Below are 20,602 nucleotides of genomic sequence, written 5' to 3'. Positions count from 1 at the left end.
CTCAATGTATATGAGTCTGAGTGAACTCCAGGAGTTGATGATGGACAGGGAGGCCTGGCGTGCTGCGATTCATGGGGTCGCAAAGAGTCAGACACAACTGCGAGACTGAACTGAACTGAACTGAACCTTCCCAGCTCAACTATGCTCTGTGCCTGCAGTTAGGGATTTCATGGGAGATCCAAGGCCTCTGCAAATCTGAAACTAGAAAACAATCTTAATGAGAAGATCAGAAGAAATTTTCCAGGACAATTCTCATACCTGACCCACTATGAGCCCAGGTCTGGCCTCTGGGGTGGGCATAAAATGGTAGTTCTAATGTTCTTATCGTCTATGAAAAAAAAAACTCTCTTCGCTACTGCTCCAAAGGTCCTCTGCTGCTGCTGTTAAGTCGCTTCAGTCGTGTCCGACTCTGTGCGACCCCACAGACGGCAGCCCACCAGCCTCCTCCATCCCTGGGATTCTCCAGGCAAGAACACTAGAGGGGGTTGCCATTTCCTTCTCTAATGCATGAAAGTGAAAAGTGAAAGTGAAGTCGCTCATTCGTGTCTGACTCTTCGTGACCCCATGGACTACAGCCCCCAGGCTCCCCCGCCCATGGGATTTTCCAGGCAAGAGTACTGGAATGGGTTGCCACTGCCTTCTCCGAAAGACCCTCTAGTTACCTTTAATTTTTTTTAAGCTACCAATGAACAAGCACTGTGTTCAATCCTTTGCAAACATTGTGTATAATCCTCATAATTATCCTGCTCGAGGGAGGGGGTGAAGAAAAACAGACAGATTCAGCCCCACAAACGTGAAGCAAGTAAATAGCAAAGGCTGAGTTTGAACCCAAGGCAGCAGATAAAATACCACAAACTGATTGCCTCGATTAACTCCTCATCATTCTCTCTCCCTTCACCTGGAGACCCACAGGGCAAGGCCTAGAATAACTAGCCTCTTTTATCTTCACAGAGACAATATAAAACCTACGGAGGAATTCTGTATTTTATAAACCATGACTGCAAAGGCTGCCAGGGTGTCCATTCTGTTTCTCCTCTTGATCTTATGTGATTCAGGACAAACCAGAAGCACCTCTCTCTTAGCCTGGGTACTTTCTCCAGCTGCCCATCCCAGGATGAAGCTCCATGCCAGAGCTGGGGCCGAAGAGCACAGTAACCACCATCATTAAACCCAACACTGCTGTTAAAAGGGAAGGAGCAGTCCAGGAGCTGGTGTATAGAGAGAAAGTGAAAGTCACTCAGTCGCCTGACTCTTTGCAACCCCATGAACTATACAGTCCATGGAATTCTCCAGGCCAGAATACTGAAGTGGGGTAGCCGTTCCCTTCTCCAGAGGATCTTCCCAACCCAGGGATTAAACCCAGATCTCCCACACTGCAGGCAGATTCTTTACCAGCTGAGCCACCAGAGAGAGGCGGACCCTTTTCCTAGGTGGCAGGGGCAGTCAGGTCCCAGGACAGAGGCCTCAGCTGATGCTGAACCCACTCAGCACAGCCCGCTGTGCCCAGCACAGACAGTAGGATCAGGACACACTGGGGCAATCTCCAAACCATCCCTGCTCAATCCTTCGACCCTACCACTCTCAGTGACCCTGATCCCCACACACCCACCCACCCCCGTTCACTCCACAGTCCCACAGCCTAACAATCGCCTCACTTTCCCAAGGTCACAGTCCCTGATGATGGCCTGTTCTCTTGGTGCCCCCCAGAGACCCACCCACTCTTTACAGAATCACCTTAAGTAGCTTCCCCAGACAGTGGCCAGGCCATTATTAATGAATATTCAGCTGTGACCAGCAGGCTGCAAACTGAGCAGACATTAGATGGCAGCCTGAGGCAGACTTCCCATAATTTTAAAAAAAAAAAATTGTTCTTAATCAGGACCATCTCCAAATCCTCAACTCACAGAGTGCCAGCAGGCCAGCAGATCCCAGCAGCTCAGGATACTGCTGGAGAAGGTGCCAATCTAAAAGCGAGTGTGTTGGGGGAGGGGTGTGCTGAGTGTACATACCACACACCCCGGGGGAAGACAGGCGGCACAGACTCCCCAGTAACCCAGGGTGTCAGGATCAGCAGGCTCTCTGAAGCCACACGTTCCCTCACTCATTTCCTCCCCAGAAGGCTGGGGTGAGATGGGGACTTCTGTGTCCCTGGGCAGCCATCAGGACAGTCCAGCCCTGGAGACCACAGCCAGGAAGAACCCAGTAAGCCAAGCCCCTGAGGCAAGAGGACAGAAAACAACGGACGGATGTGGGGCACAACAACAGCCTCTCTTACAGAACCTGATACAACGCACAGCCTATGTGCGTGTGTGTGAAGCTGCTTCAGTCATGTCCGACTCTGTGCGACCCTATGGACAGTAGCCCTCCAGGCTCCTCTGTCCACGGGGATTCTCCAGGCAAGAATACTGGAGTGGATTGCCATGCCCTCTCCTAGGGGATCTTCCCGACCCAGAGATTGAACTCATGTCTCCTGCACTGGCAGGCAGGTTCTTTACCACTAGCACCACCTGGGAAGCCCACAGTCAGAGCTAAAACCCCCCCTCCCTGCACTCCTCCCCGGCATAAGCCCAGCCCCCTCTTCCACCCTCAAGAGTGTCAACTTCCAAGAGGTGCTCATCTTCTCATCATACATCTGCCAACCCTCAGCTTAGGTGGCTGAGTCCTCTACCTAAACTGACAAAGACAGCAGTGAACCGGGTCTCTAAGGCACAGTGCCTCCAGGAGGGCTGAATGTGACAATTCCCTCAAGCCCCAGCCGAGGCAAAATCTCGGGCCTCCAGCCAGCCCCATCCGCCAAGCCCAGCCCCATCCGCCGCCCTCCATTCAGCCCTGAGCCCTCTCATTCCCATGCAGCAGCACTCAGAGCACACCTGGGGAGACTACCCGCCTTCGAATCCACCTGCTCCCAGCCTGCCGGGAGGGAAACTGAAACCCGAGCAAGGAGCTCCGCCCTCGGCTCTTCCCCACCTGGACCTCCTCCTTCCCGGGCGAGCGGAGGGTACCGGGAGAGGCGGGTCAGGTGACCGCCCGGCGCACACTTTTGCCTCCGCCCACAGTCCTACGGAGCCGGGGCCGGAAAACACACCCCAGGGCACTTGTTGAGCGGGGCGGAGGTGTGCACGCACTGAGGTGGGGCAGGGCGGCGCTTCACCCGACGCTTCAGACGGCCGGCTGCGGGCTCGGGTCGCAGGCACCTGGGCCTGGAAGCTCCCTGAGGCAGGGGGTGGGGAATGAGGTTGTTTAGAGAAGGCAAAGGAGGAGAGGTACGGGCCGGTTCCAAAGTAGATAAAAAACAAGAGTTGCTCCCTTTGTGCCCTCCGGGGGGAAGGTGGCGGCTGTCCCACAAATGGGGAGAAAGGGAAGCCCTTTCGCGGGAGTGCCGGTCACTGGGGGAAGGCCAGCATCCTTCTCAGGAAACAGGCTGCAATACCCTGGGCTTCAACCTTGATGGCCAGCGCCAAATAGGCGGGGGCGGGGGAACCTGCAGCCCACCAATCTCATTTCCAGATTCCCTCCCTCCAGCCTAGACACGTTAATAATTAACTTGCCTACCCGGGAGCTCGCCGGCGTTGCCAGAAAAGATGAGTAATGGCCCTGGAGTCCCGGCCCCGTGCCCGCGGGCTTCTGGGCTCGGGGCTGGGACGGGCCCTGGAACAAAGCCTCCGCATTCCTCGGGGAAGGTGTGTCTGAAACTAGACCTGTCAACGGCGGCGAGAGGCTGACCTCTCGCCTCGCCCTAAGCCGGCTCTCGGAGGGAAGGCGTGGGGGCGGAGTGGGTGGCCGGGTAGCTTTTGCCCACCTCCCCTCCCCCGCACCCCGAACGACCGGTGCCCCCAGCCACAGCCGATCTCGGGAAGCCGCGCTGTCTGCTGAGAGATAATCCTGTTACCATGAATGCAGGCTGTACTTGGAGACCAATTCTCAAAACAACAAGGCTGCTCCTCGGCGCCCTTCCCGATGAGTAACCCAAAGCCGGTCGCCGGCTCAATGAATTCTCTCCTTGAAACTCCGGCGGCGGGCTGCGGCTCCCACGCGGATGGCCGGCCGGGGACCCACCGGCTCCCGTCACGCCAGCGCCCAGACACAAAGCACCCCTAAAAGCAGCCTGCGCACCCTGCGCCCTGCCCGCCCCGAAACGGCCCGCAGCCCCCCGAAAGTTCCGGCGCGCGCGCGGACACACCTGCAGGCCCCCCGCGGCGGCCCCCGCCAGCCCCCAAGGGCGGCGGGGCACGCGTCCCCGGCCGGGCAGCGCCGCGGCTCCATGAGCCCGGTCCGCGAGCCGGGGCCGGTCACTGGTCAGCGGCGCTGAGCGGCAGAGCGCGCTGGGCCCTCAGCGCGCCCGCGGCGCATCTCGCGCCCTCCTGGTCCTCTGCCGGCTTTCCCTGAGAGCCCACACCCACTTGACATCAGCGCCGATCAAAGCACGTGGCGCAGCGCCAGACAGCAGACCCCGGAGGTCCAGAGCGCGCCCCGGGGTGCCGCCGCTCGGCCAGGACCGCGCGTCCGAGCGCGGCACATTCCTCTCCTTGCAGAGGATGCTGCAAGCGGGAGTGGGCTGGGAGGCGGAGGAGGGGGAGGGAAACCGGCGGAGGGGGCAGGACCTGCCGCCGACCAGCAGCGCTGCTCTGGCGCCCAGCCAGCCACCAGCAGACCTTACAGCCGCTGCTGCAAGCGCCCATCGACTGTGAAGACCGGGTCGCAGGTGACCTGGGTTGCTGTCCTTTCGCCGCCAAGGAGAGTCCTGACCTTGAATTCTCTTCCCCAGAATGACTCAAGGAGGCTCCTCTCTAATCACCTCTACTAAATTGCCGGGTTGATTCTGCCAGGCCAGGAATGAATGCTTGGTTGGATGTGGTTGCTGACCCCTCCACCCAGGAGGCCGCTATGGCGCACCCAGGGATGCAGACCATACCCTCCAGCTTGTCGCCACACCAGCAGCCTCAACTGGGTCTCCTTTCCCTCTCACTTCTCCCAATGCCCTTGGCCATAAGGAACAGCTCTCCTGGTTCTGCAGGCAATCAGAGACAGCACCACCCAGCAGCCCACACACATTTCTAATTCACTAATTAGCATCCATCCAAATAGTCAAACATTCAAGCATTTATTAAGGCTTAGTATATGCCAGGAACAACAGAAGATAAACAATATTCTAACACTCATAGAGTCCTACACTCATAAAGCAGATAGTCTAGTCCAGGAGAGAGAGATTAAAAACAAAGCAAGGTAATTATAACTGTGACAGGGTATTAAAGGTAAGAGGTGCTATAAGATTGCACACAGGGACCCTAAACTATCTTAGCAGTCAGGAAAGGCTTCCCTGAAGAAGTGACATTTGAATTGCTGAGGCATGAACGCAAGTTATCCAGGGGAGGGGAAGTTCAGGCAAAAACCCTGGTTATTCAAGTGTAGACCAGCTCCCATTGACAGGTGGGGAGAGTCAAGCAGAGGTGAACTGCCATATCCAAGACACCTAGGCCTTTGTCCAGGAGGGGCAAGAGGCAGCTCACAGGCCCTAGAGGAGAGCCTGGCCCACCGTCCAAAGAGGCCCGTTGTCTGCTTTCTCATCTCCCCGGAGCTAGGCTGGTCCACGTCATCACTGAGCTCTGAACAGGTAGTTGGGAAGCAACTCCATCATCAATTTACTGTATGGCTCTGCCTCTAAAGAAATGCCTTCCACTCTCTGGTTTCAGTTTCTTTATCTCAAATGAGGGCTTAGATTAGAACAGCATTTCTACATTTTTTTTTTAAGCCTGTACTCCTTTTTGGATAAACATACAAATGTCATTCCTATTCTGTAGTGTCTATGATGACATCAAATCATTTTCCAAATTAAAAAATTATCATTGAATGTGCTTTTAAAGCTCTACATGCCGTTTAAGTATTCACCACTAAAAGATCTCTGCTGTAGATAACTTGGAAGCAGGAGTAAAGAAATGGTCTCCAAGCTCACCCTTTTCCTGTCATCTGTCCCCATTCCTTCAACATGAACCTGGCCTCAAGCATTTATCATCTCTAGACTCATTTCTTTTATTCTTTCCAGGATAAATTGGCCAGGCAATGAACAGAAGCCATGGGTCATCCAAAAGGCATGCTGTGAAAGACTCTTTTGAATAATAATTTTCAGTGATGCTGGGAAATAGACAATTTGAAAGAAACACATAATGTTCCTGGGGACAAATTAGCTATATGATTTTAAAGCCATAAAAGTATACATATCCTTTGAAACATCAATTCCCCATCTTAAGAATTTATCCTCAAGACATAATTATAAATGAACACAGATTTATAACAGCAAATGATTGGTTAATAAGCTGTGGTATATCTTTGTAATTGAATATATGCAACTTTAAAACTGATATACAGAATATTTACTATTGAATAAAATGAGATGATGATTACAAGGTAAATGATCCCAATTGTGTGTGCGTGCATGCATGCGTGTGTGTGTGTGTATGTGTGCGTGTGTGTGTATGTGTGTGTGCATGCATGCGTGTGCGTGTGTGTATGTGTGTGTGTAGGTTTGAGGGGGGTGGTAAGTACCTATGGTAGAATGGTACTGTGCTCATTTTTCTTACTGGATGATTCAAACCCACCTCTTAGACCAAAATGTGATGGCTCTATCGCATGTCAGCCTCACAAGTAAATCTACTAACCCATATGAAAGTTAAAGAAACTTAATATTAGAACAGAATAAATCTTACAGGCAGGTAAGAATACATTTCAATTCTCTACTGCCATCCACTTATCATCAAGGATTTGATAGTAATCTTAAAGGTAGAATGGTTTTTCCCCCAGACTTTTCATATAGATTTTTCTGTTGTTCTTTCTTTGATTCTAGTTCAATGGTTTCCCAACTTTAGAGTGCATAAAAATTACTGTCCCCGTGGCTTAGGGTAACCACTTCATGAGATTTTTTTTTCCCCTTAAATGAGAAGTTAAGAACCCAAGCACTGTATTAGAGTTCAGAGGAAAAAACTACCAGAAGTATATTTACCAGGACTTCCCTAGCAGTCCAGTGGCTAAGACTTGGTGCTCCCAATGCAGGGAGCCCAGGTTCAACCCCTGGTCAGGGAGCTAGATCCTGCATGCCACAACTACAGATCCTGTGCGCCACAACTAAGACCCAGCACAGCCAAATAAAGAAACAAACAAAAAAAAAGGGCAATTACCAAAATGTTAACAATACTGGAATTAGAGCTTTTATCTCGTTCCTTGGGATTTTCTGTGTTTTCCAAGTGGTCTGACAATAAAGATATATTACCGAGAAAATCAGAAAATAAAGTACTGCTTAAAAATAAAGGGATTAAAAATCCTCCAAAAGATAAAAAGAAACTATGCCTTGACTTTACAAGGGGTGTCTCTGACCAGGCTTTTCATATCCCTTCTCCCTGCAAGCTCTGATACTGCCCCAGTTGGTGCCCCAGCACCCAAGGACAGACAGTGCATCGTCGCTAGGATACCATGCAGGAAAAACTGGCAAGAAAATTATTTTTACATTTACCTCCTGGGCTGTGCTTATAATAATGCTTAAAGCTTAGATTAAAGGGTCCAAAATGAAGCAGCCACAACCATTCGCTAATGGATCTCCTACCCCTAAAACTTGCTACCAAATATTCTAGGTTCTCAATAAGCTGAGAACGTATAAAGCATATACCCTTGGTCCTGAGGACCAAAAACTCTTCAGCCTGCTTTTTCCATATCTGATGGTGCCACAGGCCATAAATCAGACCAAGCTGAGCCAGTAACTAGATGAACGATCTGTGCCTCAGTTTCCTTGCTGTTAAACAGCCTAATAAAGGCTCTACTTTTCTTTAAAGGGATGAACATCCCTGGTGGCTCAGACGGTAAAGAACCTGCCTGCAACGCAGGAGGAAACCCGAGTTCAATCCCTGGGTCAGGAAGACCGCCTAGAGAAGGGAATGGTTACCCACTCCAGTATTCTTGCCTGGAAAATTCCATGGACAGAGGAGCCTGGTGGGCTATAGTCCATGGGGTTGCAAAGAGCTGGACATGACTGAGCAACTAACACTTTTATGTTTTCTTTATAAAAGTATTAGGACAAAGTGAACAAAGTGAGTTGTACCTCAATATAGCACATTATTGTTTAATGAAGGTATGTCTAGAACTTTGGGGAGGAGAAGGAGCTGCTTAGTTGTTAGTTCTTTGGCACAAGGGTGGTAAACTGCAATTTTCCTCATATTTCAAGCTTTCTGAGAACACAGAGTGCTCACAAACCAGATGAGGGAGGTGAGGTGGGAAATACAGCTGTGCTGACTTTATCCTGTGGTGTAACTCAGGAACTCTTAAGTCATGGACAGAAGGCAGGTGGGATTAAAAATCCAAGCTGGAGGCACAGGTTTCTCAAAACACAATAGCTAGAAACCATCAGGGCAGCATCTAAAGATGAAGGATGCTTGTATTATTTGGCCACTTTAATTCAATAATCATTAAGTCCCCTACCAGGCACAGTAACCAAGTGCATTCTCTGCTCAAAATGAAGCGCATGACTTCCCAGCCAGCCAGAGCTGCCATTAGGTTACATTTTAAGTCCACCTAGAGTCTAATAAAGCTAATTTTACTGTTATGGCATCTATTACAACATGGGACCTTGTTTAGAGAGGAAACAGAGAGGAGGGAAGCACAGACCGCCGGATCTAGGGGTTTTGGTATGTCCAGAATTGTTTTTGGAAAGGAGGTAATAAGAACAAACTTGATTTTTGAAAGTAATTTTAATGGTATCAAATGTATGAGAAGGTCTGCTCTTGCACAACTACCTAGCACCCTGGAGAACAGACCAGCCTCGACCCCGCCCATGCACCGCCAACACACACACACAGCCAAGCAACAGCACAGGGACTGAAGTGAGGCTCCCTGTTCCCCTAAGCAGGACACACTGAGCACATGACCAAGGCGGCCAGCTTGGGCCTGGGACTTAGAGCTTGAGAGTCATTAAGAATGGGAGAAAAGCCTACTCGCTCCATGGTCAGTGGCTAAAAACCATGCAAATAAGTTTTGATAAAAATCAAAAATTAATAAATATGTAGCTCTATAATTTTTTTTTAAATCAAGAACAAAATCAAATCACAAAACACCTAATTAGCTAGAACATATCTACAACTAGTAATCGTCATACATCCATTTCAATCAAAATAACCTCAGCTGACTGTAAAAAAGCACATTCCAGGGGTCCACCCCTAGAGAATCTCATGCCACTCATTCTAGGGTGAGCCCAAGAATCCCATATTAGCAAACAACCCAAGCTGATTTGGCTCTTTGTGGTCTGGAGCCCACACTTTGAAAAATTTGAAGCTACAAGGCCATGAGGACCTAACACACCCATCTCTCCTAACCTCCTAGCAGGCATCACCCTACTGGACTTGAATCAATTCATAATCTAAGCTGAATGAATCCAATTGCTACATCTCCTGAAACCTCAACAAAATTGCAACAAATCTAGGGCATGATGAAAAACACCAGGAAAAAAGAAAATAGGAACCAGCACATAGGAAAGGCTCTAAAACTGTTATCTTTTAAAAAGGATGAGGATAATGAAATCTTGATACTTGCCCAGACTCACTTTGCATTCATACACCAGGTACAAGCCCCATGAATTCACTAGTTTTATCACAGAAACACTGCATGGACTCAGCCAGATATAAGTTAAATTATCTTGGCTTACCCACTTGCCAGCTTGTTGGCCCTAGATAAGTTTTTTCTTCTCTCAGCCATTCTATTTGCTCAACTGTAAAATGGGTTTTAAGGTATCTATCCCCTTAATAATGTTATGAGGAATAAGTAACAGAACTGTGAAAGTGTGTAGAATATAGTAAGTATTAAACAATTATGGCAGTTTCCATTACTTGATCAATAGATAAACATTTATTAGGACCTCTAATGGCAGAAAGTGAAGAGGAACTAAAGAGCTTCTTGAGGAGAGTGAAAGAGGAGAGTAAAAGAGCTGGCTTAAAACTCAACATTCAAAAAACTAAGATCATAGCATCTAGTCCCATCACTTCATAGCAAATAGAAGGGGGAAAAGTGGAAGCAGTGACAGACCTCATTTTCTTGGGTTCCAAAATCACTGTGGATGCTGACTCTAGCCATGAAATTAAAGATGTTTGCTCCTTGGAAGGAAAGCAATGACAAACCTAAATAGCATATTAAAAAGCAGAGACATCACCTTGCCAACAAAGGTCTATATCGTCAAAGCTATGGTTTTTCCAGTAGTCATGTACAGATGTGAGACCTGGACCATAAAAAAGGCTGAGCACCCAACTGATGCTTTCAAATTGTGGTACTGGAGAAGACTCCTGAATGTCCCTTGGACTGCAAGGAGATGAAACCAGTCAACCGTAAAGAAATTAACCCCGAATATTCATTGGAAGGACTGTTGCTGAAGCTCCAATATGTTGGACAACTGATGCAAAAAGACGACTAACTGGAAAAGATCATGATGCTGGGAAAGACTGAAGGCAAAAGGAGAAGAGGGTGGCAGAGGATGAGATGGTTAGATACTGTCACCGACTCAATGGACATGATTTGAGCAAACTCCAGGAGAAAGAGGAGGGCAGAGGAGCCTAGCGAGCTGCAGTTCATGCCAACAACATTTATAATCAGGCACTGTTCACACAGGAGATACAGTAGTGACAAAAGAGACAGAGGGACAAAATACAGATAACAAACAAGTAAATAATATCAGAGACTGATGTCTGCTGCTGCTGCTGCTGCTGCTGCTAAGTCGCATCAGTCATGTCCGACTCTGTGCGACCCCATAGACGGCAGCCCACCAGCCTCCTCTGTCCCTGGGATTCTCCAGGCAAGAAAACTGGAGTGGGTTGCCATTTCCTTCTCCGATGCAGGAAAGTGAAAAGTGAAAGTGAAGTCGCTCAGTTGTGCCCGACAAGAAACAAAGCAGTGACATGACAGAGCGAAATGGTGGTTCAGAGTATGTATCAGGAAAGGCCTCAGATGCAACATTTAAACTAAGATCTGGTAAAGAAACACTTTCAGCAAAGTGGGAGCAAAATAAATGCCTTCCTGCAAAGGAAGGACAGTGAAGCTAGAGCTCAGTGACCAGTAGGATGGATGGTAAAGGAGGAAACTGGGGAGTCAGATAGTGAAGGTTATGGAGGCCATGTAATACGTGGTAGAAGATTATATTCTCTTCCAAATGCAGTAAGAAGACACAGAAGGGTTTAAAAGATTGTGACGGAAGACACATGGTCTAAGTTGCCTTTTAAAAGGACTTCTGTAGCTGCTATTTGGAGAATGAGTGGGGGTCTGGGGATAATAAAACCCTAACATTTCTTTAGTGCTTAACTATGTGCTCAGAACTGTCCTAAGAACATTACATGTATGATCTCTTTTAATCCTCATGAAAACTTTTTCTATGAGAACTATTATCCCAGTTTTACAGATTCCAAACCCAAGCACAGAGAGATTAGGTAACTTGCTCATCACATTAAGTGGAGGATCCGGTATGCGAACCCAGATGGTCTGACTGCAGTGCCTCTCTTATTGAAAAGAGGTAGGGAGAAATAGCAACACTAGCTAAAGAGACTACCACAGGAGAACAGGCAAGAGAGGGTGAAGGCTGACCAAGAATGCAACAGTGAAAATGCTGAGGGGATGCAGCTGTGCAAAATGTCTTGGTAGTAGAGCCAAGGGCACTCTCTGATGGGGTTTATGACAGGGGTGTAGGAAAGAGACAGGCAAAAAAGACTCCCCAGTTTTTGATTTGAGCAACAGAGTGGATGCCAGTGCAGTTTCCTGAGATGACTAAGCCTGGGGAAGGAAAAAAAAAAAAATCAAAGGAAAGGAGGGCATTAAAATCAACTAAGAACTCAGTTTTAGACTTGTTGGTCTGAGGCATCTATTAGATTTCTGAGTGGACAAGTCCTGAAAGCAGTGAGCTGTGGAATCCTCCGCTTAAAGGGAAGGTCAGAGCTGGAGATATAATCAGAGGGGTTTCATCATCACGTAACTCCTGGCTTTGTGGAAGAGGCGCTGTTCCAGCTACGGACCTCTGGTTGGTTGTAACAAGCCAGGGCAGAGCGGCATCTCACGCTGCTCTGAGGCTGAAAGCACCCTGCACAAGCTGCCCTCTGTGGTCCGGGCAAGTCTGTACCCCAGCCCCACCCCGGACCAGCTTCCTGGGAGCCTACTGAGCTGAATTCTCTCAAGATGACCCCCAGCATGCCTGATCCCCAGAAGGCAACACCAAGGCTGGAGGTCCTAGAGGAGAGGTTGGACTCAAGAGCCGTGAAAGGAAGTTTATCAGGCATGCTGCCGGCTTGTGAGAAAAGGACTTCTGCCCCCTCTTCCACTTCAATACTCCTTTTTTCTCAGTCCTCTTATCATCGAAGCCCATCCGGTGCAAGTCTTGGAACTGTTCACAAGGGCCAGAGTGTGATAATAATGAAAGGGTTTCCAAAATAAGCCTCCCACATTCAGGCTTCCCAAATGGCCAGCTGACCTCCCAGCTACACCATTTCCAGAAATACAGCAACCTCATTTGATAAAATACTTTCAGTACTGACACCACCTTGGCTCAGAGGAAGTGGGTATGTGCTGGAAGTCAGGTAGAGGTTGGAAGGTAAAAAAAAAAAAAAAAAAAAGGCAATTTTAAAAGTTCAGCTGAAATGTCAGGAACACGAAGCTGCCCATGTTTACACAGAGCTTTCCAAAACTGAAAGCAGCCTCCAAGCAGCTTTTAAAAAAAATGGCTACATCAACATGTAAAATGAAGTGGCTTTTTAGCTTAACAGAAACAGTGCCAGGCTGTCCGCATCCTCCTGTCTCCTCGGGCTTAATCTCCTAGAATAATTTATACTCTTGTTGGTGCTGATTGTTTTATTTTTCATTCATATTTTATGTCTTTCCCATAAGCTGCTTTGAATCCACTGTGTAATAGGATAAAGCAATAGATGAACAGAAACATAGTTAGGGTTTCCCCACTTCTCTGGAGGCTCAGGCAGTAAAGAATCCGCCTGCAATGCAGGAGATCCAGGAGACACGGGTTCAATCTCTGGGTCGAGAGGATCCCTGGAGCAGGAAATACAATGCACTCCAGTATTCTTGCCTGGAATTTCCCGTGGACAGAGGAGCCTAGTGGGCTACAATCCATAGAGTCACAAAGAGTCAGACACGACTGAGGGCACACACATACTTGGATACTAAGCTTTCAGATTTATATAATCAATAAAGGTTGTTTATCATGAATATTAATGGAGGTTGGGGGAACAAATGCCCAAATTAATATGTAAAACACTTAAAAATTTTATCTCTTATTGAAAAAAGACATGAGTCTGGTCGTAACTGGCACTTACATTTTTTACATTTTCTTGTCCCTAATTGCCTAAACAATAATTTATAGGGAAAATGGGTGAAATCTTATGTCCTTTATATGTACGGATGATTTTGTGGCTCTTACCGTTCAAACTAGGAAGAGGATGCTAGTTCAACAACTGTGCTGCTTCATCTTGCAAATAAGACTTGTCAAAGCCACTGAAGGAAATCAGAATAAGACTCAGTCTAAATCAAAGGACAAACAAGGCTGGAATCTGTGAGTCCTTTTCTGGTGGAGAGAGGTACAGGCATGTCGATGCCCACTGCTATTCTCTTGTGTTCTTATAAATGCAGAAACAAGCTTCAGGATACGAAATAGCCAAGAACCTGGGAAGACAACTTTGCAGACATAAAAATTATTAGGTTTTCTAAATCACTGACAGGAGCCAAAACCCTTATTGAGACTATTGGGTCAAAGATGGAACCAAAAGCCTCGTCACGTTTACAAGGATCCCCTTAAGTGCCTTCTTCGGGAACATTCTCTAACATAAACCTGAATATAGCAATTATTCAGATCCCTATGTGCAGGCAGCAAATGATTTTAAGGCGGTTCATCCTCAAAGAAGCAAAGGAAAAGCGATACTTTTTTAAATCACCGGAAGTCAATGGAACCAGTATGTTGACACTCGAAAGTACACAGTAATGACAGACGCTTACAAGGCTCACCCTGAGGACTTGCAAGCTTGTGGAAGAACAGACAGATCAAATTATGCCTTGTTGCAACTTGAAATGTTTTATTGTCCTCTTTCTGAAGACTGATACTCCACACAGTACCCAGTAGGTGGCAACACTGAGCCATGAGAATCTCCCATTTGCCAGTCTTAAGGAGTAGACAAAGTTTAATATAATAATAAACCCCAATCTAAAAAAATAGGTCTCTAGTAAAAAAATGACAACAGGTACAAAGTAATTAAAAGCACATGCCTGACAAATCTGGCATCAAACATACCATCACATGTATGTCCCGGCACATTGTCACTTCCCACCTCCACTCTCCCATCACTGGGCAAATCCAATTATTCCCCGAAACAACCAAATTGTGCCTCTTTTCTCTTTCTCCCTTAGTGACTTTTATGAAAATAATATTCAACTTTAATGCGCCTGCAGTTCAGGAGACAGCGTGACAAGACCAATAAACACATTCTCTGTGTGCAAAAGCCAGGACGAATGAGTTCTGAGACTGCCGTGGCCAGCCCCAGGTGTGGGCTTTCTTTCCCCAGCTCAAGAGAGACTGGAATGTAACAGCTGTCAGAGAGCAGCAATGGCCTGTGCCAGAAATACCGTGCTGTGCTGCTCTAATTGCCAAGAGATAAGAACCCATAACTCACACAGGCACTTGTGGCTCGGGCTCAGCACAGCAGGCAGAAAGGAAACAGCATGCACTCAGACTTCCCTGGGTGCCGTCAGACAGCCCTACACACTCTTACCAGCTATGTGACCTTGGCCAAGCCCTCTCCCTCCCCTGAGCCTCAGTTTCCCTCATCTGGGAGGGCAAGCATCAACATGCACCAGGTGCCTACTAGGGATTGGACTTAGAGCAGCGCACAGTGCCCTAGAGGTGTTAGGAGTAATTTCTGAAGGATATGGTGGAGTGAAATGAACTTGGAGACATTCTGAGAGCTACTGGACAAGGTGGTCAAGCTCTCTGGACAAGAGATAGCTTGTGCCTTTGAAAGAACCTTGGTTTTCTGTGAGAGTGCTACAAGAATCACATAAAATCCCAGCCTGCTTCTGCCTGATTCATTTGTTCAGACGAGTATTTACTGAGAGCTCACAGTGTGCCAGGATTATGCCAAACACTGAAGGCAACATGGCCCGGCAACATGGCCACTTAAAATCTAGTGGAGAAGGCAAACTGTCAAAATAAGCTCACGAGTAGATGTAAATGTTCTTCTATGGTAAGTACCACAAAGGAGAGGTCTGTGGCCATCTGTAACGTGGCCACCTGAACTGAGAGAATCAACACAGTCTGAGGGGCTGCCAGCTGATGAGGACTTAAGACAAAGAAGAAACCTAGAGGACACTGTTCATACCCTCAGTGGGCCCAACATACGAAACTCAAAGGAACAAACCAGGAGGCACTCAGCTTCCTCTTAATGACTACAGTATATTTCGTCTCTAACAGTAAAATCCTGAAAACCTACTTTGTTCCAGTTTGGTTTTGACTGTCAGGAAGCACCAAGTCAAATGTAAAGCTCAGCAATAATGAAGACCCTTAACGCATGCATAGTTATATTCTACCCCTCCCCCTTGGTTTGTTTTCTTCTTCTTACTTGTATTTTCCCCAGTCTGGATTTCAAACTCTTATTTGTTTTATCAATGTATCTATCGCTCCTAACCTGCTTGCATACTCAGTCCTGTCTGACTCTTTATGACTCCATGATCTGTACCCTGCCAGTCTCCTCTGTCCATGGAATTTTCCAGACAAGAATAATGGAGTGGGTTGCCATTTCTGACTCCAGGGGATGTTTCCCACCCAGGGATCAAATCCGAATCTCTTGCATTGATTGTCAGGCAGGTTCTTTATTTTACCACTAAGCCACATTGTTCATGAATCCTTGGTGAAAGGTGACAGGACACACATAGAGACATTATTACTCTTTCTAAGGCTAATGGCCTGAGCTGGAAAGAATTAACAGAGTGCCCTTTGTGTCCCCGCCTGGTGTGTTACCCCAGAGGCAGAGAAAGACATGTGGCTTGGTCCACTTTTATACAAGCATTGCATTCCTTGTGGTTTGTGTGATCTAGCACGATGGAGCTTTTTTGCAGAGACATTTTATCACATTATATTTCTGTCCTAACATGCAGCTTTCCTTTTGCTTATTTTCCTCTGAAACATTCAATGACCTATATTTTCAGTGAGCCTATATTCTGGATGTTCCTGGATATTCCCCTCCCTTAAAAAAATTTTTTTTTACAATTTTCTGTTTAATAAAGGCATTTCATTAAGTGTATAACTGGAATTTTCCTTTTATACCTCTGGAAGACATGATACATACACACAGATTCTTTATCAGATCATGTGTCACGATTTTTGGATCAGAAAGCAGTCACTCTCGTCCTGTGATGAATTAATGTTCACACATTGAAGGCTGAAAACAGGATAGAGATGAGGAGGGAATGTGGGAAAGGCCATTACCATTTTTCAATTTGCAGTTTATCTGCACTTCATTAAAAAAAAAACAGGATGTTTTATGAATAAAAACTCTATTTTTTTTTTAAGAAAACGATTTCTCTTCCTGGGAAGATGAAATCTTTGTAAATGAAAATTAGACATAATTCCAAGAACTGCAAATAGTGGTTCTTCTTTGGTCCTGGCCCTTTCGCATGATGAAAACCTGAACTGTTTTCCCCAAAGAAAAAAGACATAAATACAATTTTGGCCAGTTTTAAGGGATTTGAAAACCTCTGAAAGGCCATTATTCATGAACCTCCTAGGCAGCATCTCCTTAAGAATGGAGCAAATACTTGAGGGTACCTGAGATGGCAGTGTGGCAAGAACATTTATAAAAATATAAATGCTATAAAAACAATAGTTACAAATAATGTAGATAAGAGCTATGAAGTTTAATAAAAAGTGAATATAAAACTATATTTTAAAATTCACTTGTTTGATGTTTGTTTTAAGTCAATTTTATGTGTCTACTGCAAAAATGCAGAGGTGAAACAGGAATGCCTGAAATTCGGGATGTCTGAAGTTTAAGAAACGCTGCATAGAGGATTCACAAAAAAAAATGTGGATGTAAAACACTGCAGATACATTCTGAAAGTCGTTAAACATTTGTCCAGACCCACAGAACATACAGTCCCAAGAGTAAGCCCTAATGCAAACTACGGGCTTTTGGTCATAATGATGCGTCAGTGCAGCTTCATCAACTATAAGAACTGTACCACTCAGGTGGGGAATGCTGATAACGGGGGAGGCTGGTGCATATGTGGGGGTAGGGGGTATGTGGGAAATCTCTGTACCTTCTGCTCAGTTTTGCTGTGAACCTAAAACTGCTCTAAAAAAATAAAGTCTCTTTTAAAAAAGTCATTCTCATAAAGCAGCTCATTCAAAGACACTGGTTCTTCCTTTTGTATCTCCTCATGTTCCCCCAGGCCAGCTGCCTTGGCAACACACACCGCATGTCACTCTTGTCCGTCCTCCCAGCTTTCCTTCTATTACAAGCCAGGGGATTCCAGGTCTGGTGCAAAGATTACGGAGGGTGACAGGCTTCTCTGGCACAGGGGACATGTAGGGGTGAAGGGTATGGATTTCCCTGAGCTGCCTGTGTAGAGGTAACTGACCAGGGTGAGGCGACAAAGACCAGTAGCGTTTCACTGACACCCAGGATCTGATGAGATCCAGCATCGTCACAGGAAGGAAGTCAGAAAGCCAAGAGCTCAGACAATGTGCTGAGCTTGCCAAATCAAAGCCAGGGCCACTGGCGGCGGGACAAGGAGGGTAGGGAAGACATTCAGACAGCTGAGGGGTAGGGCAGTTGTCTCCCCTTCACAATCAGAATCTTAGATCACTGCCCATCTTCCCCTGCTGGACTGTAACTTCCAAGAGAAGGACCACTTGTGTCTTTTCTCAGCTCCCTATCTCCATGCCCCAGCACTGTGCCTGGCACACAGTAGGCACTTTGAAGGAATGGAAAAACAGTGGCTAGCAGGTGCTTTGTGCCAGCAGACACTCAGGAAATGGTTCTGTTAAAGCAAATAAACTGCTTATCATTTTAAAAAGAAGAAAAGAGCAAATGAACCCAGAAAACACAGTGCCTTTGCTTTTTCACTTCCTGTAGGCAAGTCCAAGGTAGCAAACAAAATGGAAGAATAATTGAGACCAAAATTAAAAGCTGGCTGTGGCTCCGCTAGAGCTGGCCTAGTGGGCCAGACACAGGTAAGCTCCTCCACTAACCACTCGGCTCTGAGGTCGTGTCAGTCTACTCCGTCCCCAGAAAAGGGAGGGAAAGGAGGGCCATGGCACCGAGACTCAGGCACCCCTACTCTCTGGATACAGTGTGGTCAGGGAGTGACATGCCTCTCTCGGGCTAAAGCCTAGCACCCGTGTCCAAGAAGTATCTATACTCAGAAGAAGAAGCCTTGGCAGCACTATCAGGCCAAGTGCCCCTCCTGGCTGGGGGGAGTGGGAAGGGAGTCTACCGAAGTCACAGCTGCCCCTTAGAAACAGGTACCCCCTGGCACAAAGACAGAAATATGGATCAATGGAACAAAATAAAAAGCCCAGAGATAAATCCACACACATATGGACACCTTATCTTTGACAAAGGAGGCAAGAATATACAATGGAGTAAAGACAATCTCTTTAACAAGTGGTGCTGGGAAAACTGGTCAACCACTTGTAAAAGAATGAAACTAGATCACTTTCTAACACTGCACACAAAAATAAACTCAAAATGGATTAAAGATCTACATGTAAGACCAGAAACTATAAAACTCCTAGAGGAGAATATAGGCAAAACACTCTCTGACATAAATCACAGCAGGATCCTCTATGATCCACCTCCCAGAATACTGGAAATAAAAGCAAAAATAAACAAATGGGATCTAATTAAAATTAAAAGCTTCTGCACAACAAAGGAAACTATAAGCAAGGTGAAAAGACAGCCTTCTGAATGGGAGAAAATAATAGCAAATGAAGCAACTGACAAACAACTAATCTCAAAAATATACAAGCAACTTATGCAGCTCAATTCCAGAAAAATAAATGACCCAATCAAAAAATGGGCCAAAGAACTAAATAGACATTTCTCCAAAGAAGACATACGGATGGCTACCAAACACATGACAAGATGCTCAACATCACTCATTATTAGAGAAATGCAAATCAAAACCACAATGAGGTACCACTTCACACCAGTCAGAATGGCTGCGATCCAAAAATCTGCAAGCAATAAATGCTGGAGAGGGTGTGGAGAAAAGGGAACCCTCCTACACTGTTGGTGGGAATGCAAACTAGTACAGCCACTTTGGAGAACAGTGTGGAGATTCCTTAAAAAATTGCAAATAGAACTACCTTATGACCCAGCAATCCCACTGCTGGGCATACACACTGAGGAAACCAGAATTGAAAGAGACACATGTACCCCAATGTTCATCGCAGCACTGTTTATAATAGCCAGGACATGGAAACAACCTAGGTGTCCATCAGCAGATGATTGGATAAGAAAGCTGTGGTACATACACACAATGGAGTATTACTCAGCCGTTAAAAAGAATATATTTGAATCAGTTCTGATGAGATGGATGAAACTGGAGCCGATTATACAGAGCGAAGTAAGCCAGAAAGAAAAACACCAATACAGTATACTAATACATATATATGGAATTTAGAAAGATGGCAATGACGACCCTGTATGCAAGACAGCAAAAAAGACACAGATGTGTATAACGGACTTTTGGACTCAGAGGGAGAGGGAGAGGGAGAGGGTGGGATGATTTGGGAGAATGGCATTGTAACATGTATACTATCATGTAAGAATCAAATCGCCAGTCTATGTCTGACGCAGGATACAGCATGCTTGGGGCTGGTGCATGGTGATGACCCAGAGAGATGTTATGGAGAGGGAGGTGGGAGGGGGGTTCATGTTTGGGAACGCATGTACACCCGTGGTGGATTCATGTCAATGTATGGCAAAACCAATACAGTATTGTAAAAGTAAAATAAAGTAAAAATAAAAATTTTTTAAAAAAAAAGAAAGAAAGAAACAGGTATCCCAAGCTGATGGGACGATTGGGTACCTCTCATCAGAGATACCTTACCTAGCTGGACCCAATGCTGATTACCAAACGCTCTGTCACCTCAGAGCCAGAAGCAGTCTTCAAAACAACAAGCCCAAGGGTAACCCCTTTAAAATAACCCTGCCAACTGACTGTCTAGCTTGGACACCCCCAATGATGAGGGACTCCTACCTCTCCAGGCAACCTGCTCCATCTTTGGGCACCTCTACGGAAATTCCGGATCTCTATTTTTCTCTAGAATAAAAAGAAAAGGTTTCTGGGGCACTTCTGAACCACACTCCCCAGGGAGAGGGGCAGCACAGGAAGACATGCTTCAACTTTCCCTTATAGCAGCCTGGGGAAACTTTTAATTTAGAACCACTGACTTCCAAAATCTCCAGGACTAGAAGCAATGGCAGTAACAGCTAACGTTTCTAGAACACTTACTACGGGTCAAACGTGCTAAGAGCTTTACAGGCATTATCTCATTTGATGTAACATTTAATGCTCATACTCTCCTTTGTGCAAG

The 20,602-nt window shown here is 46.4% G+C and overlaps 1 protein-coding gene across 4 annotated transcripts in view; it reads right to left on the bottom strand.

Annotated features, from left to right (window-relative positions):
* PLEKHA7 (pleckstrin homology domain containing A7) overlaps positions 1 to 20,602 on the bottom strand; it is a 234,543-nt gene that overhangs the window by 148,565 nt on the left and 65,376 nt on the right. Inside the window, exon 1 of one of the 4 annotated variants that reach the window (XM_060399824.1) lies at positions 4,181 to 4,353. The exons of the other annotated variants lie outside the window; for them this stretch is intronic. Within the exon in view, the coding sequence (XP_060255807.1) occupies positions 4,181 to 4,263 (83 nt within the window). The 5' untranslated portion in view covers positions 4,264 to 4,353. Of the gene's footprint in view, positions 1 to 4,180; positions 4,354 to 20,602 lie in introns of those variants that run through there. 4 annotated transcript variants of the gene reach the window in all.

This window comes from Ovis aries, chromosome 15 (genome assembly GCF_016772045.2).
Source record: "Ovis aries strain OAR_USU_Benz2616 breed Rambouillet chromosome 15, ARS-UI_Ramb_v3.0, whole genome shotgun sequence".
Lineage (NCBI taxonomy): Eukaryota > Metazoa > Chordata > Mammalia > Artiodactyla > Bovidae > Ovis > Ovis aries.
This window is presented reverse-complemented; position numbering and strand designations above follow the sequence as displayed.